The sequence below is a fragment of the Puma concolor genome, chromosome A1 (assembly GCF_028749965.1).
Source record: "Puma concolor isolate L17-30 chromosome A1, mPumCon1.1.hap2, whole genome shotgun sequence".
Classification (NCBI taxonomy): domain Eukaryota; kingdom Metazoa; phylum Chordata; class Mammalia; order Carnivora; family Felidae; genus Puma; species Puma concolor.
In genome coordinates, this window is record NC_141667.1 from 49,303,956 (window position 1) to 49,322,905 (window position 18,950).

At 41.8% G+C, this 18,950-nt stretch overlaps 1 protein-coding gene across 1 annotated transcript in view; it reads right to left on the bottom strand.

The window, feature by feature from the left end:
• Positions 1-10,784: 10,784 nt before the first annotated feature.
• The window catches only part of TIMD4 (T cell immunoglobulin and mucin domain containing 4), a 31,936-nt gene continuing 23,770 nt past the window's right edge, over positions 10,785-18,950 (bottom strand). The window contains exons 6-9 of the mRNA XM_086702117.1: positions 15,894-15,940; positions 14,329-14,422; positions 13,010-13,049; positions 10,785-12,103 (exon numbers count right to left, since the gene is read on the bottom strand). Coding sequence (XP_086558243.1) covers positions 12,019-12,103; positions 13,010-13,049; positions 14,329-14,422; positions 15,894-15,940 — 266 coding nt within the window. The 3' untranslated portion in view covers positions 10,785-12,018. The remainder of the gene's footprint in view (positions 12,104-13,009; positions 13,050-14,328; positions 14,423-15,893; positions 15,941-18,950) is intronic.

Consider the following 18,950-nt stretch of genomic DNA (forward strand, 5'->3'; position numbering starts at 1 on the left):
TGCCAACATTTCAATTTCTTTATCTATAAAATGGAGATGATAATAGCAGCTAGTTTGTAAGGTTTTGTGAAAATTAAATAATATAATCCATGTAATGCTCCTAGCAATGTGCGTGGTGCGTTCTAAGTCCTAATTAACTATAATACATTGACGAAGTTGAGGTGAAAACATTTGACAAAATTCAACACATCATAAAAACGTAAGTCATCATCATTAAGAACTTGGTGTTTCAGTTGGCTTGGAAAGAAATTTCCCCATTTCTTAAAATAAATTAAACATCTGGATCTAAACACATAGAATTATAACAACAAAAGGAGAGAAAACATTTACATCCACAGATGGGGAGTATTAGTTATTTGGGCCTAAAAATAACCCAACACTGTCATATAACTCAGATCCTGTTCCATAAATAATCCTGGGAAGATTAAGTGATGGAGCATTAAAGTACAGTGCTCAAAACTTCTTTTCTGCATATACATCTGAATACGAACATCTTTAAAATTAAATAGTTTTCCTTCATCTGCCAGGCAGATGATACAAAGGTCTAATCAATAATTCATCCTGGCAAAGAAACTCATTACTCAGCCAAAGTTATGACGAAAATCCTGTCAGGAAGTCTTGTTTTGGCTAAATAAGACAACTTAATTTAGTGCAAAGTGAATAATCCAACTCTAAATCATTCATTCTGGGATTCAACATTATGGATTAGTCCATTAAATATGCATCCCAGGCCTGGACATGTATTAACTTCTGTATTGCTTGGCCCTGAGGGATGGCCAACACAGTGTTTTTGGATTCTCTTTGAACTTACCAGGTCTCCTGGGCAGAACAAACTCCAAGTAAAGGAGACTTTTGGAGAAACCAAGAACTTCAAGTTGGAAGTCCTCAAAGCCAACTTTCCAGATATTCTGGTGTCCCCTCCAAAACTACTCCAAAGGCTGGTCATCCTCTTCTGCATAAACACTACTGTTAATGAGGAGTTTACTACCCATTTGAGTTAAAACTCTTAACATTTCAAGAGCAGAAAGCCCAAATCAAGCTAGCTTAAGCAAAATGGCAATTTATTTCCTCTCATCACACAGCATGAACAGTCTTTTAAGTTCATGCTAAACTTTAAGCTTTTACTTTTAGCTTTATACTTTTAGTCTTGGCATGATCAGGACTCAACCAATATCACCAGGGTTTTTTTTTTTTATTCCCCTGTCTGGGTTCCACTTCCTCTTGAATAGTCTCCCTTTGTGGTGGCACAACAGTGGCCACCTATTCTCTCATAGCAGGAAAAGATCAACATCCTGCATAACGGAAACAAAAGTCTTAGAATCGGGTCTTTTTGGCTCCAGTTGGCATCACTTGGGCCTTGTGTACATCCCTGACCGATTTGTTATTGTGGGGAGTAGGGTGATGTAGTGCTCTGATTCTCCAGGCTCAGTTTACATGCCATGGTTGGATAGGGGATGATTCAGGTGCAAGGGAACTACAAATAATTAAAGGGCAGAAGACAAGTATCAAAGAAATCAGTCCAAAATGAAAGGCAGAACAAATGAATGCTAGGTAACCAAAATCCTACTCACCGCAATATTCTAAATTATTCTGGCAAAGTGTTCCTTTGCTTAGAAACTGATTTTTAGAATTTAAAATTCCCAGTCCTAAAATTGCCTTCTGAAGTAACATAGAACAAGACTACTTCCTCTTTCCAGTGGCAGTTCCTCAACCATTTGTTCACGGACATCAAATCTCCCTTGGTCTGTTCTCCTCCAGGTTAAATGCACATACCAGGAAGTATACTTTTGGGATTGGAAACAATTCAATGCAGGCTATTAAGTAGACACTAATCTTATTGACACTTACAAGACACTAATTGTATCATGGAACTAAATATTTTTTTTGTTGTATCCATCTTTGTTTCAAAGAAAATGGTTTTATTAATAATTTGATAATGATTAGCATTGGCAAGGCTATTGGGAAAACAGACATTTTCAAGAACAATTGGTACTGACCATGTTGATTAGGTAATTTAGACTAACCATTGAAGACACAGAAGCCTCAACAAAATATTTTTCAGTGTTCTTTAATATGTCAAAAAGCTAACAAAATAATGACAAATCACTAGGATTCAACCCAAAGAAAATGCTAAATCAGAAAGGTAAGTCTAGAACTCAAAGTTGCCTTTGTTTTGAAAGTGTTTTCTAATCTGGAAGGAATATCTGCAAAGTTGAATGGTGGTTTTGGCTACCTCATGAAGTTAGATGAAAAGTGTCAAGGTTTAGGGGCATCTGGGTGGCTCAGTTGGTTAAGTAACTGACTCTTGATTTCAGCTCAGGTCATGACCTCCCAGTTTCATGAGTTCAAGCCCCACATCAGGCTCTGTGCTGGCAGCACAAAGCCTGCTTGTGATCCTCTCCTTCCCTCTCTCTATGCACCTCCCCCATTTACACTGTCTCTGTGTCTCTCAAAATAAATAAATAAACTTAAAAAAATCTTTTTTAAAGTGTCAAAGTTTGGAACTCACAAAGTTAGGGACTTTGATGAACCACTACTTAGCATTAGCTAGGTCAAAAAGGGCTGTCCCCTCAGGTTAAAGGTGAACCAGTAGTAACTCTGGTCTCTCATGAACTTGCAACCTGGCTTCAAGTCATCTAAGTAAACCATGGAACAGTGAGCAGTAAACTAGAGTTTTGGTGGTCCGAGACTGATGACACACAAAAGCACCTGGCAGAAGCAAATGCAAGTTCTTTCTGGAGTAAATCACATTATGCTGGGACTCAAATTATTCCTGCAAATAATTTTCAAATGCAATAACCTTTATACAATCAAGGTAGCCAGGCACACAAGAAATTAAGACACCATGAGCAAGAACATGCAGAGACAAAGGACAACAGAAACACAGCCCAAAAGACCCAAAAGAGTGGAATTTTCAGACAAGCATGCTTCGTATTTTCAAAGAAATAAAGTTAAGCTTGAGTTTCAGGTCCATTCAATGGAGAAAAGGAGCATCTCTTCAATAAATGGTGCCAGCAAAACTGGATTTTCACATTCAAAAAGAATAAAGTTGGACTCCCTACCTCACATCATAAACAAGTCAAAATGAACCAATGACTTGGGGTGCCTGGGTGGCTCAGTCGGTTAAGCATCCGACACTTGATTTCAGTTCAGGTAATGGTATCGTGGTTCCTGAGATCGAGCCCCACATCAAGATCTGTGCTGACAGTGTGGAGCCTGCTTGGGATGCTCTCTCTCCCTCTCTCTTTGCCCTTCCTTCACCCTGCTCATGCTCTCTCTCTCTCTTTTCCTCTGTCTCAAAATGAATAAATAAACATGAAAAAAATGAATCAATGACCTATAAGACTAAACCAAAACACTCTTAGAAAAAAACATAGAGGTGGGGCGCCTGGGTGGCTCAGTCGGTTAAGCATCTGACTTCAGCTCAGGTCATGATCTCACTGTGTTTGTGAGTTGGAGCCCTGCGTCGGGCTCTGTGCTAACAGCTCAGAGCCTGGAGCCTCCTTCAGATTCTGTGTCTCCTCCTCTCTCTGCCCCTCCCATGCTCATGCTCTGTCTCTCTCTGTCTCTCAATAATAAAAAAATAAACGTTAAAAAAAAAGAAAAAGAAAACATAGAGGTATATTTTCACGACTTTGTATTTAGAAATAGATTCTTAGATAGGACACTAAGGTAATAAGCAACAAAAGGAAAAATACATAAAATGGACTTAGTTAAAATTAAAAACTTTTGTGCAAAGAACATTATCAAGAAATCAAAAGACAACCTATAGAATGGGAGATATTTTCCTATCATATACCTGATAAGAAATCGATATCCAGAATATATAAAGAACTCCCACAACTCACAACAAAAAGACAAACAACCCAATTTAAAAATGAGCAAAGGGCTTGAATAGACATATGTTCACAGAATATATACAAATGACCAAATAAGCACATGAAAAGATGTTCTACGCTATTAGTCATTAGTGAAGTATAAATCAAAACCAGGAGATTCCACTTCATACCTACTAGGATGGCTATAAGGTTTTTTAAACAGGTGAATAACAAGTGTTGGTGAGGATACAGAAAAATTGTAACCCTCATACACTGCTAGTGGGAATTTTAAAAGGTAGCCACTGTGGAAAACAGCGTGGTGGCTCTTCAAAAAACTAAATATGTAGCATTACCATATGACCCAGTAATTCCACTCTTGGGCATATATGCCACAAAATTCAAAAGCAGAGACTTGAACAAATACTTGTATGCCAATGTTTGCTGCAGCATTATTCACAACAACCAAAACATGGAAACAACCCAGTTGTCCATCAACGGATAAATGGATAAACAAAATGTGGTATATGCATATAATGGGGATGTTATTCATCCTTAAAAAAGGAATGGGGTTCTGATACATGCTACGATGCAGACAAACCTTGGAAACATTATGCCATGTGAAATAAGCCATACATAAATGGACAAATAGGATTTAATTCCACTTACATGAAATATCTAGAAGAGGCAAATTCATAGAGACAGAAAGTAGAATGGTAGTTACCAGGGGCTGAGGGAAGGGCGAATAGAGAGTTATTGCTTAATAATTACGGAGGTTTTGTTTGGGATGATGAAAAAATTTTGGAAATAGATCATGGTGATGGTTATACAACATTATAAATGTAATTAATACCACTGAGTCATACACTGAAAGTGGTTAAAATGGTGAATTTCATGTTTTTTTCTTATATATCCATAGTTTTAAAAATTATCTATTTATCTATCTAATATAGCCACAATTCAGAAAGGAGAAGAAATCCAGATAGAAACCAGAGCATTTTTTTTTTTCAGAGCATACTTCTTATATTCTTCATCATTTCGCAGGGGTGGAAAACCCCCACATGAACCAAGATATAGGAGATGGATTTAAAATTGAAATAAAAAATAGCCCAGCATATATTTTAAGGGCAATAAAAATTCAGTACATGGTCCACTCTCCACATTCCCAGTGTTTTAAAATCATGATTCAAATTCAAAATGGTGCCCTTGCCATCTTCCTAGATTCTTCATCACATTGGAAGTCCAAAGGGGTGTCTGGTACCAAAGGCATGAATGAAAGGCAAGGGAGGATGGCGAATGATAACCGTAACTGGCGCACAGAAGCTGTAGGAGTGAGTGATGGCATCACTTGGGAACAATTTAGCATGTAATGCAGGATTCAGCCAGAGCCAGACCTTGGGCAGGTGGGGGAAGCTGAGGCCAAGAACCAGAGGGTAAGAATGCCCTGGGGTTGACCACGGTGAACCAAGAAAGAACAAAACCAGAGCAAAACTGGAGCTGAGACCAGGATCCAAAGACAAAGGTAAAGCAGGATCAGAATCGAGGAAAGTGGCAGGACAGAGTGATTAGCAATCAGGCTAGCTGCCATGAGCACTGTTTGAATGTGAGCCTCTGAACCACACTCTCAGAGGGTCCACTGCTCCCTGCTTCAGAACTGCTTCAGAACTCTACCACAGTCATAAAAAATTCAGGTAGTAGGGCCCAATTCCAAGTCACTGAATCTGCATCTCTGGGGGTTGAACCCAGGTATATGCATTTTAACATGTTCTCAGATGGGTCTTAGGGTGTCTAAAGTATGAGAACCCCAGATCAGGGGACATATGTGCAGCTTCTGCGATAGACCAGAAGCCCACAGGTTTGACATGCCTGTTCTCCAAGTGCGCTGTAGGTACCTTCCTGGGGGACTCTGCAGGTCCTGCCAGCAACTCTCAACTAACATAGACAGGTAACTCTAAACTTGCCGGGGCTGCAGAGTGCACTAACAACAGTGCCTGCTAGTCTTAGAGCACCTACGCTGTGCCAAGCACTGTGCCAACTGCTTTACTGGCATTGCTACATTGAATGCTTACTTATGAGGGTCCTGTTACTATTCCATGTTTATAAATGATAAAGCTGAGACTAAGAGAAGCCAAAACAACTTGTCCTGGGCCACCCAGGTGGGCAAGAACAGCTTCAGGTTCTAGGCCAGTTTGACCCAGAGAGCTGGGTTCTTTCCATACACCAGCATGTTACAAAATTTTCAACAATAGTTTAAATTAAAAAAAAAAAAAGCAGGGGGCTGGTCGTGGAGGTTGTAGCATTAATTGATGGTGAGACTTTGGTTAATTAAAAAACTTTTCTCAGCACAACATACCAAAGGCATGGTAGTAAAGTAAGAAAGATTCTGCTGTCTTTTCTAATCATCTTGATCCCCGAGCCAGAAGGTTTTGTCAGGTAATGTAATCTCGTTCTGGCCTTTTTTTTCATCTAAGTGAAGAAGGGTCTGAGATTAAGTTTGGGAGGAGATTGAAAACCAAAGCTCGGAGGAACAGATTAAAATGATTCTAGGCATCCTGAAGCAGGAGGAAAAAATGATAGGACTTTGTTGATGGAGCTGCTGAAGGGAGATAAGACGCGTCTCAGAGGGACCAGGGAAGAGAAGGAAAGAAGCTGAGGAGGGAACAGAGATAAACAAGGTAGAGAGAGGAGATAAGAGGCATCATGAGGACTGAGGGCCAGGCAGAGAAGAGGAAGGCAGGACCAGAGGCTCTGCAGGAGAGTAGGACCCAGGCCCTTTGCTTTCTCTTTTATCCAGGTATGTTTTTAAAGGGGGAGGGAGCCAGATTCATAGAATATTTTAAGTGCCAGATTCTGATTAGTCAATCTTTGAGCCTGAACAGATAGCCCCATTGAAAGTAAAGCTAAACTTGAGTCCCTTCAAGAATGGGAGTCTCTTTGAGCTTCATGCCCTCCACACTGTTCCATCCATTTCCAGGTTGGTCTAGTCAGACAAACTTAGAGAGGGAAGACATTGAACCTCACTAAGGTGATCAGGGGAAACCCTAAGACCCCCAGTCCAACCCCATCCACCTTATACAGGATTACCATCATGAAGAGATCACTAAGGCACTTTATATACCTGGAAGGGCCAGAGCCCAGGGGTTGAGGACATGAGCTCTGAAGCTGCTTCAGAGTTTGAATCCAAGCTCAACTGCAGATTAGCTACTTTATGAATCTGAACTTCCATTTCCTCACCTGTCCAACAGGATGAAACTGGCAACCCCCCTCATAGAGAGATTAAATAATGCATGTAAAGTGCTTAGGGTAGTGCCTGACATACAGAAAGTGCTCAAATAATATTAGTGATGACTGCCAGCCCTGTTATTAGGTTCAAGCACAAAGCTAGGTGCACACATGAAAATACTTATCCATTGGATTGAGGAGGAATCAGGACATTTGATTCCCACTATCGTGGGAATGCAGGCAGTGACTTTGTCTCTCTGTTCTTGCATTTTTCTCCCCTATCAAATGGAGATATCCTCCTCTTCTGACACACAGTACCATAGGTTTGGAGATGCTTAGAAACAAAAATGGGAAACGGCACAGAAATACACAAGAGGTTATTTCCCTTACTGCACCATTGCTCTTATACCAAACTACCTACTCCCTGCCATGTTTATGAAGCTTCACTGCAGCTAAGAATTTTTGCTATAATTTTCTTTCACCTACTAGGGCTGAAATGTTTCTGCCTCATTCCTCTATTGACTTCCGATACTCACATGAAAGGCACAGTTCCCCAGCTTCAAGAAGGTGTGTCTGCAGAATTTCTAAACTTTTATCCTTTTTAAACTCTTCAATCTTTTTGCCTCTTGGATACATTAAAGACGATCCAAATATTTGGAATCATGAAATGCGTAGCACAGATGAAATGGTTCTGGAGACTGTAAGCTATCTGGGAAGAGGGACTAGGTCTGTCCGATTCATTACTATACCCCAGCACCCAAAATGGCTCTTTGGCACATAGGAGACACATTAGAGCAATGACAGCCATCTTGCAACCATGAAGAATGAGCCAAAAGAAGTCACAGAGACTCTACTATCTCAACATAAATCTGGATTTCTAGGTATGTGAAATAATTCAAAGTCTTTAAGTCACTACTTTTAAGTATTCTCTTACTTGCAGCTGAATACATTCTTACTAAGATAATGAGTAACTGTGCCCTGAGGAGGGTCTCCCATTATTTTTAGGTACAAGAGGGCAGATAGTTCCCTTTTTACCAAGTTCCTTACTCTGCAACAAAGGTTTCCATTTAACCAATCTCCCATGTTTCTTTTATAATCTTAGCATCATCTCCTCATTATCCCCCTGATGTCTCTGAAAGATTAATAGCACCACCTTGACCCCTAGACATTCTTTCTCCGTTTATCTTTTCTGTTTTCTCATTATCACTTTCCACAGACCAAATATTATATCTTGATTTTTAATTACTTTAATGGGCCTCATCCATAGTAATTGGGACATTTAGGTCATTATCTTGTCTCCTCAGATCTTCTTGGACAATTTTATTGATCATTTCTTTGAGCAAAATCATGTGGGGGTACTAGACCCACATAAACTTGTAACTTAGGCCAAAAGCTGTCCTGATTAATTAGCAACATTACCTTCTGGCGCAAAGCTGCCCTGTCTTTAGAATCGTGGCTCATAGTCATTGCTGAGTATTAGCATTATCCGAGGTGGCATAAAAACTCTTGATAGTCTCTCCCCCCTCCCCATGCCCATTAAAATCAGGATTTCAGAGGGGAGTTGAACATCAGTAGTTTTTAATACTGAAATCCCCATATGATTTCAATGTGCTGTCCACTTTGAAAATCAATGCTTTAGGCCAGTACTTCTCAACCTAATGTTCATATGAATAACATGGAGACCTTGTTAAAATGCAGATTCTGGTTCTCTGGCTCCAGGTCGGGGAATGACATTCCGCATTTCTAACAAGCTCCCATGTGATGACAACAGCATGGTCTGAGCCCCACATTCTGAATAACAAAGGTCTAGAATCTAGAGTTAGTAGTCCATTTTAAGAGGGGATCTAAACAAATTAAACTCCACTTGAGTCCCACTGAGGTGAAAACATCATCGCTGCAAGAAAGCCAAGAGCAGGTGATTGAAAGAACTCCAAGGGTGGTTGTTTTCAGCTCTAGTTTAGTTATGGACTCAGGTGGACCAATCATCCCAGTTTGTCCAGGACTGAGGGGGTTCCCAGCATGCAGGACAAGGACAAGTCGCCCTAGTTATGGTAGTGTTCTTCAAAGAGCAACAGAACAGCCAAGTTTTACACTTCTACATTTTGATTCCTCTTTCTGGGAGTGTCAGTCACCCTAGGGTCAAGGGTTTGCTGGGAAAGATGGGTCAAGGGAAAGAAATGCATGCACCAAGAATGTGATGTTACTTCAGAAGGGTAAATAATCAGGCAGATCCAGGTGGACCTAGAAAACTCCAACGACAGGTTTGTGACATGGCCACAGAGGTAAGTCCAGGTGAGATGGTTTAGGTCTGTGCTCTAGCACTGGTTTACTGTGTAGCCTGGGGTAACTAAGGCCCCCTGTCAGGGCCTCGGTTTCATCAGCTAAAACATGGGAGTTGAATTGTTGGATACGTGGGTGTCTTTCCTGCACCCACCCTCCACTCCACGTGCAGCACCCCATAAAGCATACAACTGCAGCACCTTTCCAGCTCAGTTGGAAAGTAAACCCACCTTCCATTTTGTGAGCAGCCACCTCCAGCACATTCCAAGACCCTCATAAAAACATCAGCATTAATCATACTCCATCTAGTACATTTCTCTTCGGTGTCCTTTGATGTTCAGAGAGCCGAGAACTCACAGAGCCTTTTTTTTTTTTTTAACGACTATAACATGTTTACAAATCCAATGAAATTCTATTTTGAGACCCAGGCTTTTGGTTACAAGTGGCTTCCTCCTTCTGATCCTGCCTCCACCCAGGGAACTCACTTCTCAACTTTTTGTTTTCTTTAGAGAGACAAAGAGTCTCCCCAGCCACCCATTGCTGGATTCCTGTTAACCTTTCATTAAGCCTGCTGACAGCTTGGCTCCAACTCTTCATGAGTTAGTTCAACACATTCCCATTTAAATGTGTCCCACCTGGCTTCATTAAGGTTCCTGCCAGGTTCTCCACTTGCAGCTTCCTCTGCAAATGCAAATAAGATTCTGAGTAAATAATATGGGGACCAGGGAAGATTGAGCTATAAAGGATTGGGGATTGGAGAACCATCAAAACACCCAGGTCGCCATGGATTTGAGCAAACTAAAATCCATCTGGGACCAACACAGGCCAATATCGCAATTCTGTATGCACAAAGTGTTAAATTAAGGCCCTCGCTGTGAAGCACAGGGTAGTGGTTAAGAGTGTAGAGTCCTTCCAGCCTGGTTCAAAGCCCTGCTCTGTCATAGGGATGTTGGTCCATGTGACCTTGGACAAGTTTCTTCACCTCTCCCTGCTTCTGTTTTCTCAGCTCCAAAAGCAGGAGTAATTTACCTGTTTCACTGGGCTGCTGTGAGAACCCAATGAGAAATTGCCTTGAAACACTTGGTAGAGTACCTAGACCATAGCGAATGCTTTTTAAGGACTGGATGTTATCTCATTTAGCCTAGAAAGACCAAGGTCCAGGTTGCAGAATTAGGTTGTTCTAAATCCTCAAGGTTTGATTGTGGACCCACTATGTAAACATCAGCTGTAAGAACGATGTCTCCATCAAAGCCCTTCCTTGTGCAAATGGAAAATCAACACTGATTCCATTCTGTTGCATTTCCCATATGTGTTTTGTCTCATTTAGATTTTTAAGCTCTGTAAGGGAAGTGATTTCTCTCTCCTGGGCCCAGATACTAGGAAGTTATTTGTAGGTGGCTACCAATTCATTCTGATTGCACAGAGAGGGAGAGAGAGGAAAAACTAGACCAACGATCTCTTCTGATCAGGAAGTCTCAGCATAAGAATTGTATATTTATTAAGTCATCATTTGGCAAAACCCTACCCTACCCCCTGGACTTTGGAGTCTCAGACCAGTTGCCTTCTTCTAGCCGATGGCCACGTGTTGCTTGGCCAGGTCATTATTCTAAGTTGGAGTGTTAATGCCTTCAAGTGGACACAGACACATTCCACTTTGTAACGGCCCAGCACTTCCCCTTGCCTCACTCATCTATGTCGGCTCCCTAGCCTCTGAAGTCCCGGCCACCCAGCCACCCAGCCTCAGGCAGAGCCCACATGCTTTCTCTATGCCAAAAGTAGAAGTCAGGAGACAGGAATCTACGATCTGTATTTAGAAAAGGATATCTCTGCCACAGCATGGAGAACCAATCGAGAAGGGAAGGGGCATAGATTGGGAGGCGGCTTGGAAGCTACTGTACGAGTCCAGGGAAATTCCAGCTTAAATGAGGTCTCTGATAACCACCTCCACCTGGACCTTTGCCTCCTGTTGCAGGAAACTCCTGACTCTGTGCAACCACACACGTACCACTGCAGAGCACTCCTTAAGGGAGAATCTTCTCTTTAAAAAAACAAAACAGAACAGGGGGTGAGCCGAAATTATGGTGTGGTTCCACATTACTTCCTGAATTATTGATGAGACCTAGGGCTGCTCATACCATACCTGGAGTGAGGCACTGAACTCCGTAAGCTGGGCATAAAGAGAGAGATACAAATGCATACAAGGCAAAGGCAACTAGAGTAGAGAAGGGACCAGAAATCATGTCCCAGGAGCAAGGTACTTTGGAGAGACATGAAGCTCTCCTTCCAATATCTGGAGTGCTGCCAGAGAGGAGAGAGATTATACATGTTCTGGGTAAACACAGTAAATTCAACTAGGACCGCCAGGCAGGTGCTTTCTGGAGACAGCTTTGTTTTAAATATTTCTGTCTCAGAACTGCCCTGAGATTGAATGATCTCCTTTAGGTGTGGTAGTGAGCTCACCATCACTGAAATTATTCAAGCGTAGTCTGGAAGATCCCTTAGCCTGATGCTACAGAGGAGATTAAAGCACCTGGCAGGGAAGTTTTGGTCTCTAAAATACCTTGCACTTGTGAAATTAATGCAAGACTGAATGGATGACACCAATGGAATAGATGGGGCTTTAAAAATAAAACATTCTAGGACTTATTTTGACAATTCCCACATGATGCCCCCATCCTCAATCCTAAGAAAAGGTGGCCCGTTAGAGTGTGAAAAGACCATCTTCAACTTCCCCTCCATGCTGCATATCTTCAGAGGTGTTTTTACACTCTCCAACATTGTCAAGCCTGTAAAGAGAAAAGAGAGGCTGAAAATGGGAAACACCAGGACCAGGAATAAACGGATGCTGCTAAATCACAAGGCCACTAACCATGGCTGTTAGAGTTAAAAGAGCTCAAACTCCATCCATCCGGTCCAAGCCTCTCCATTCACATATGGGAAAACTGAGGCTTCAGGAGATAAAGGGCTTTTGCAAATCTATTCTAATAAGGGAATTAAAAGTTTCTATATTGGAAAAATATAAAATTGTGACCTAAATGTGTTTATGACCTTGGAAAGTCACCTTGCGAAGCCCCACTTGTTAATATTTGTTAATTGATATTTTGGTATTGACGTAATTGTTAATGAAAGCACAGTCTTCATCAGGTGACACCAAATCTTTTCATTTCTTTCCCAAAAAGCTATAAAACAGGACAGATATTCAAAATCTCTTTCCAGAGACTCTTCAGACTATTAAAAAAAAAAAAAAAAAAAACTGTTACAATGATCTAATTGGGCAGAGGCACCAAATCCCAGGAATGATATTCTACATGTTTTCATTTTCCCCACTGCCAGCTCTCTTCTCTGGAAACTCCTGTTTAACAACGTCCTTTTAAAATGAATTGCCCAGAGTTGAACAAAAAATTCTGAACACAGAAGATAGTGACATATCACCTTCTGTCTTTTGCATGCCATGCTTCTATTAATGCAACCTGCCTTTGTATTTTTATTTCGGACAAACATAACACAGTGTTAACCAGGACAGAGGTTAATGTGAGCTAAATCCCACATCTTTTTCACCTCTAATGCCACATTTCTCCAACCCTGTATTTCATCAGAACACAAGAACAAGTCATTAAACCACTGAGTAGTATCTAATCATTTGTAACAGCTTGTACAATCATTACAACAATCAGTCATGCAAGATGAATTACCTTGTGTGTTTCTGGAAACAATTGGTTTTCATGACTTTCCCTGAAAAGACAAGGCCATGGTATAAGCAGAGTAGCTGTGTTAGGACATGTGAAATGCTGGGTTAAGCCAGGAGCTGCCTTCCCAAGAGCAGAGGTGGACCAAAGGTGAGAATTTAGGGACTGGTTTAGGCAGGGAAATGCATTCCTTTTCCCAGATCTAGTGACTGCCTCTATGGGTCCTGAGGCAGTGCCCATCACTTACACAGTTGTTCCCATGTGTGGGCAATAGTGTTAAGCCGCTTCATTTTTAAGTCATTGCCCACTCATAATTCAAGCACTCACTCAAGTTTTAAAACACTTCCTTATGAGACATACTCAGAATTTCCAAAACTGTATGAGGACCAATGGCCTCTGCCTTTAAAAGGGCTTTGCATGAAGGCTAAAGACAGGCTTCCACTGAGTTTCAAATTCCCTTTGGCGGTGTTCACTAGGGACAGGTGCTGAAATGTGCAAGTTTCACTACTGCTGCTCAAAGCAGTTGAGATGGTTACCAGTCTTATCTCCTTATCTACCACCTCGAAACAGTTTCTGTTGATGACTACAGAACAGTTTTCCCCCATTTTACAACAGGACCAGATGCCACATACCTGTACTTTGCATGACAACTTAAAACCCTGTTTCATGACTCCTTTTTGCTGTGTTTCAAAACTATTGTTTTGAAAGTGAGGAGTGGTGGTGGGAAGGAGAGGTGCAAGGTCACAGACCGGCTGGAGAATCTAATAACAATTATGGACGCTGCCCCTTGAAAAATGCAGATATCAACATGCAAGTACCTTTACACATGATTTCAAGGGATTCACTTTCCCCCGAGGTCTCTCTGTGGAACCCAGGTAAGGAAAGCTTGCTTTAAGGAGATAATAAGGCCAAGATCCTTCATGGCTTTCTTCCTGGGGCAGTCCTAGTCAGAGGAGGAGGCCAGGCCACAACTTCCTCCACCCCAGACAATGATAATAATGGCACTTTCCACTTAAGGCAGTAATGAGGGAGAAAAGAGGCACATCAAGAGCATAGCATCAGAACTGTCACAGGTTATGCATCCAGTAAATGAAAGTACTCTTTTTTTTTCTTTTCCAAAATATAAACTCCATTAGGAAGATGATACATGAAGGCTTTAGCATCTTAGGGAGAATGAGTTTCCCTTGACCAGGATAGGGACCGGATGGAAAGAGGACTCTGGGGGATGGAGACAGGGGCAGAAAGCAGAATCTGTTCACTCCCAGGCCCTCCTGGAGCCTCCACAGCTCTGAGGGCTCCATCCCACCTGGGCCTGCCCTCCTTACCTCGAAGGAAAAACGCCACAAGCAACACCAACAGCACAAATCCCACGGAGGGAGCAATGATCATTAGCAGGTCAGGGTTGATGACCATTTTTACCTGGTGAGACACAGGGAAGGTGATGGGGCCACTCGTTTCTGAACTTCATACTCACACAGCTTCCGGTCCCAATCATATCTTCCCTCCACCAGCAGCTTCACTGCTTCTCACCCCATTTTGCCCGACATGTCTCAAGATCAAGACAAGGCAGCCTTACAAATCAGAAGTTTTTAAAAATAATCTCCGAAAATCTGGAACATTTTCCCAGACCCCCAAATCTTCCTGTCTCCGACATCAGGCATATGAGCTGTGGGGCTCAGGGGTCTGAAGATAGGAAAGAGCTGTGCTGTGAGCCCTGTGTTCTCCATGGTCAAGTCTCTTCATTGGCTACCACCTAAATCCTTTGAGTTCTGCCCAGTTCTGTGCAACTCAGGACCTCAGCTGACTTAGACCTCCAGAGGCAACAAGATAGAAGAGGAAAATGGAACTCAATTTCAACTTTTTGACAGCAGTGGTTCTCAAAGTGTAGCCAGGGGACCCATGAGATCAAAACGATTTTCATGAGACATTATTTGCCCTTTTCACTGTCATTCTTTCACAAGATGGAAGGTAGGGTTTCCCAGAGGTTACGTGACAAGTAATGGACTACTGTCACCATTCCGATGATAGAATATGCAAGCAGATAAGAGTATCTTTCTGTCTCCTAGCAAGCCAGACATTAATGAGATTTGCAGAAATGTCAAACAATGCCACTAATGCCACTTCTCTTGCTAATATTTTTTCGTTCGGGGAAAATAGAGTTATTTTTCATAAAATGTTATTTAGGTCAACAAGTAATAGATTTGCTTTCTTTGCTTTTAAATGAATCAACATCACTTTAAATTTGTTTTAATTTTTATGAGTGTACAGGACTTCTGACACCAAATCATCTGAGGAGTTTTGCTCTGCAGGCAGCACCTAGTTCTGGTAGGGGCTCAATGCCACCTCTGCTGCCCAGGTCATGCTCCATTTCCTCACCTTCCTGTCCCTTTCTCCAACACAGCAGCAAGGAGGGACAACAATCTCTCTCTGCAGAGGGAGAAGGGAAGGAAGAAAGAAGGGATGGGGACCCTTTTCCCTTTTCCCTTATAAGTGTCTATACTGCTGACAGTTTTTACTTGATGCAGCTTGAACCACTTTTGTGATGATAAAAATTAATGAAAGGCACGGTCAGCAAATAAGAAATATGCCGGTGGCAAGGGTGGATTCTGCAGGACGTCACTAACCCTGGGCCATGCAGAAGGAACACATATTGATCTTTCCATGTTTTTGTATGGTTTTTTTTCTTATTGGTTTCCAAAGCATCTGCACATATAGAAGTAACAATATGAATGTTAGTTCTGCCAAGAGCACGAGTCTACAGATTCCTCAGCTAACTCACAACCGTTGCTGCTTAGATAGATCTGTCCTCCCCAGTTCATTTCTGCAAACCTCTATTGTGGATTTTAAAAATGGAAGTCACATGCTTCAAATACTTCACAAAAATTTTTACCTCTTCTGATTGAGCTTCATTCTGCACAACCATTGCTGTCTCAGATTCTGGGGAGGAAAAGTGGGGGGAAATGTTTATATTTTCTGTGGAGGAATAAAATACCACATCCTGAAATAGGCATTTCAAACCTCATCTGGAATCTTAGTTGATGTGTTTAATCTTTCAATCCCATCTTTTCTTTTTGTATAATTTATTTACAACACATTTGTTTTGAGATGGTTTTATCTGATACTCAGCTGCTATCCAACATTATGCCACAGGAACATCTCCATTTTATAGATGGGTAGAGTGGGGCATTAGGTCAGCAGGCAATTGGGTCTGCATTTTCTGTAGGTCTCAGCAACACATTCAGGATTTTTATCCAGCCAAAAAATGTGCCAATCCATTAGTTAACAAATATCTATTATGCATTTATTATAGGCCATGTACTGTGCTAGCCTGACCATCAACCTGGCTGATGAAATTTACAACTTAAGGCAGAAAACCAAATTTTTTTGAACAATTTTTTTTCTAATTTTTTGTTTTATTGTTGAGAGAGACAGAGCTTGAGGTGGGGTGGGGGGAGAAAGAGAGGCAGATGCAGAATCTGAAGCAGGCTCCAAGCTCTGAGCTGTCAGCACTGAGTCTGATGCGGGGCTCGAACTCACAAACTGTGAGATCATGCCCTGAGCCGAATTTAAATGCTTAGCTGACTGAGCCACCCAGGTGCCCTCAGGAAATCAAATTGAAACAACAACAAAAAAAAAAAAAAAAAAAAAAAAAGTGAGTGGTTGAAAAAATAATGTCCTAATTGTGCAAAATTCTGGGAATAAATAATGCAAGATGTAGGGGCATATCACAAGGATGGCTGACCTGTTCTGGAGGACCAAGGGTAAGTGTTCTCTAGAAGGTGAAGGTCTCATGAGACATGGATGTTTTTATGTATAAACAATAATTGAGTTCATCAAGGAAAACATACTGAGAATCTACCAAACGCTAAGTACTATTCCAGGCACTAAGAATGCTAAGATGAACACGGCATGGCCCCACCATCATGAAATTTATAGTACATTACAGAAGGAAGACCAGTGGCCCCACGGGCCGAGGTAATGATGGACCATGGAAGGTTGCTGATGAGGGCAGGCACAGGGAGAGGCATGTAGCCTACCATCATAGTTCAGTGAGAACTTCTAGAATTAAGCTCCATGAGGACAGTGTCCCTCTGCCTGCTCAACAACGGGACCCCAACACTGCCTGGCACACACTCGTTGCTCAGTGTTTGTTGAATGAGTAACACCTGAACTGAGTTAAGGTTGGGTAAGAATTAGCAATGAAAGATAGTAAGGGCCTTTTAGGTAGAGCAGCATCAGAAAAGCCATGAAGCATGGAACAGTGTGGTTCCAAGTGGGATGGCAAGAGGCTGTGAAGGTAGAAAATGAGGAATGTGGAGTGGCAGAGGATTACACAGAGATGGGCAGGAACCAGTCATGCTGGTAAGTCTCCATTTAATGCTGTAGGCAGTGGGCAACTATGGAAACATCTTAAGCTTGTTATGGTCTAGTTAAGAGGATAAGGAGATAACCAGATGAGATAATCAGTTATCATCTGGTCCCAGGTCCAAAATTCAGAGCCAGTAGAAACAAAGGGAGAAAGACAGATTCCAGAAATGCTTAGCAGGGAGATCAAGAGGAAGTGGACGTTGAACGTGAGGGTGAGAAAGAAACAAGTCTTAGATAATTTGCAGATTCCTTCTTGAGACTCTGGGCCATTGCCCAGCTGTCTGCTAAGACTGGGCACAGAAGAAGCAGAGCAGAAGTGTCCATCTCAGTGAAAAGGATGAGGAGTTCAAATTTATAGTCGGTGAGGAAGGCACCTGAGGGACACACACACACAACACTGGCCTAACGTGCAGTTGGCAGATTTAAATCTGAATCAAACTCAGGAAAAGTTGGAGTTGCAGATACTGATTTGGGAGTCATCGGTCTCCAAGGAGAGTTAAAATCCTCAGAGCATATAAGAAATCCAAGGGCTGTGTGTCCAGAGAGAGAAGAGCAGGAATCCTAAGAAACCCCAGCACTTAAAAGGTGGGCAGAGAAGGTGAGGGAGAAGGAAGCAGAAGAAACAAATGGCAGAGAGTAGAAAGTGAGAACTGTGTCAAGGAATCCAGGCCAGGAGAAAATGCCAAGGAAGAATGCAAAATCACATGTGCAACAAAACCTGCTGATAGAAACAGAACATAAAGCCACACATAGACGAGGCCTGAATATAATACAAATCTAGGCCGATAATTACTGAAATTGATCATTGTTTCTCCCAGCCTTCCTTGCACTCAAGGCATAAGAAAAAACATGATGGGTTTTCTAAGGCTCATAATTTGGTACAAGAGTTTATTTCTTCGACAGGGAAAGTGACCTGTTGAATGCCTAGGAGCATAAACTCTGAGGAGAAAATTCAGCATGTTTTCATATCCTACAACTCAGTTATTGTTGTTTTTCTCTCTGCTATTATCCCCTAGAGCTGGAAATTGCAGGTAAGAATTCAAATCTCCTACCCCTGTTTTGTCAAAATCCTATAGTATTACAATCATTTGTGGCAGATAAGCTGGAAATTGAAACCATCAAAGAGAAAAGCCATCCCAGGTCAGTTTTGTCACAGCTAATCTGTATTTTAAATTGGAATTGTCTAATGGGAGAGACGTTTTGTAAACACAAACACTGCTGAGTGATACCAAACAATACTCCTCCTTCTCCTCCTCCTCCTTCCCCTCCTCCTCATCTTCCTTCTCTTCTTCAGAAATTGCCAAAAGGCCCAATGGAGGCACTCCAAACCCAGTGTTAGATAGAGTTAGACACCGAATAAATGGCTGGCGACATTTGTTTCCCATGAAACGCAGTGATGCTAACAGCTACGGGATGGGGTAGGCAAGTGAAGACTACTTACTTCTGTGTTTTCTGTGCTACCTTGGTCCTTCCACTCTCAAGACCCTGACCTCTTACACAAGCACATTCAGGCAAAGGCAGGAGCCCCCCCGAACTTGCAAGAAAAGCAATTCTGTGAGAGGGGAACTGTGGTAGATTA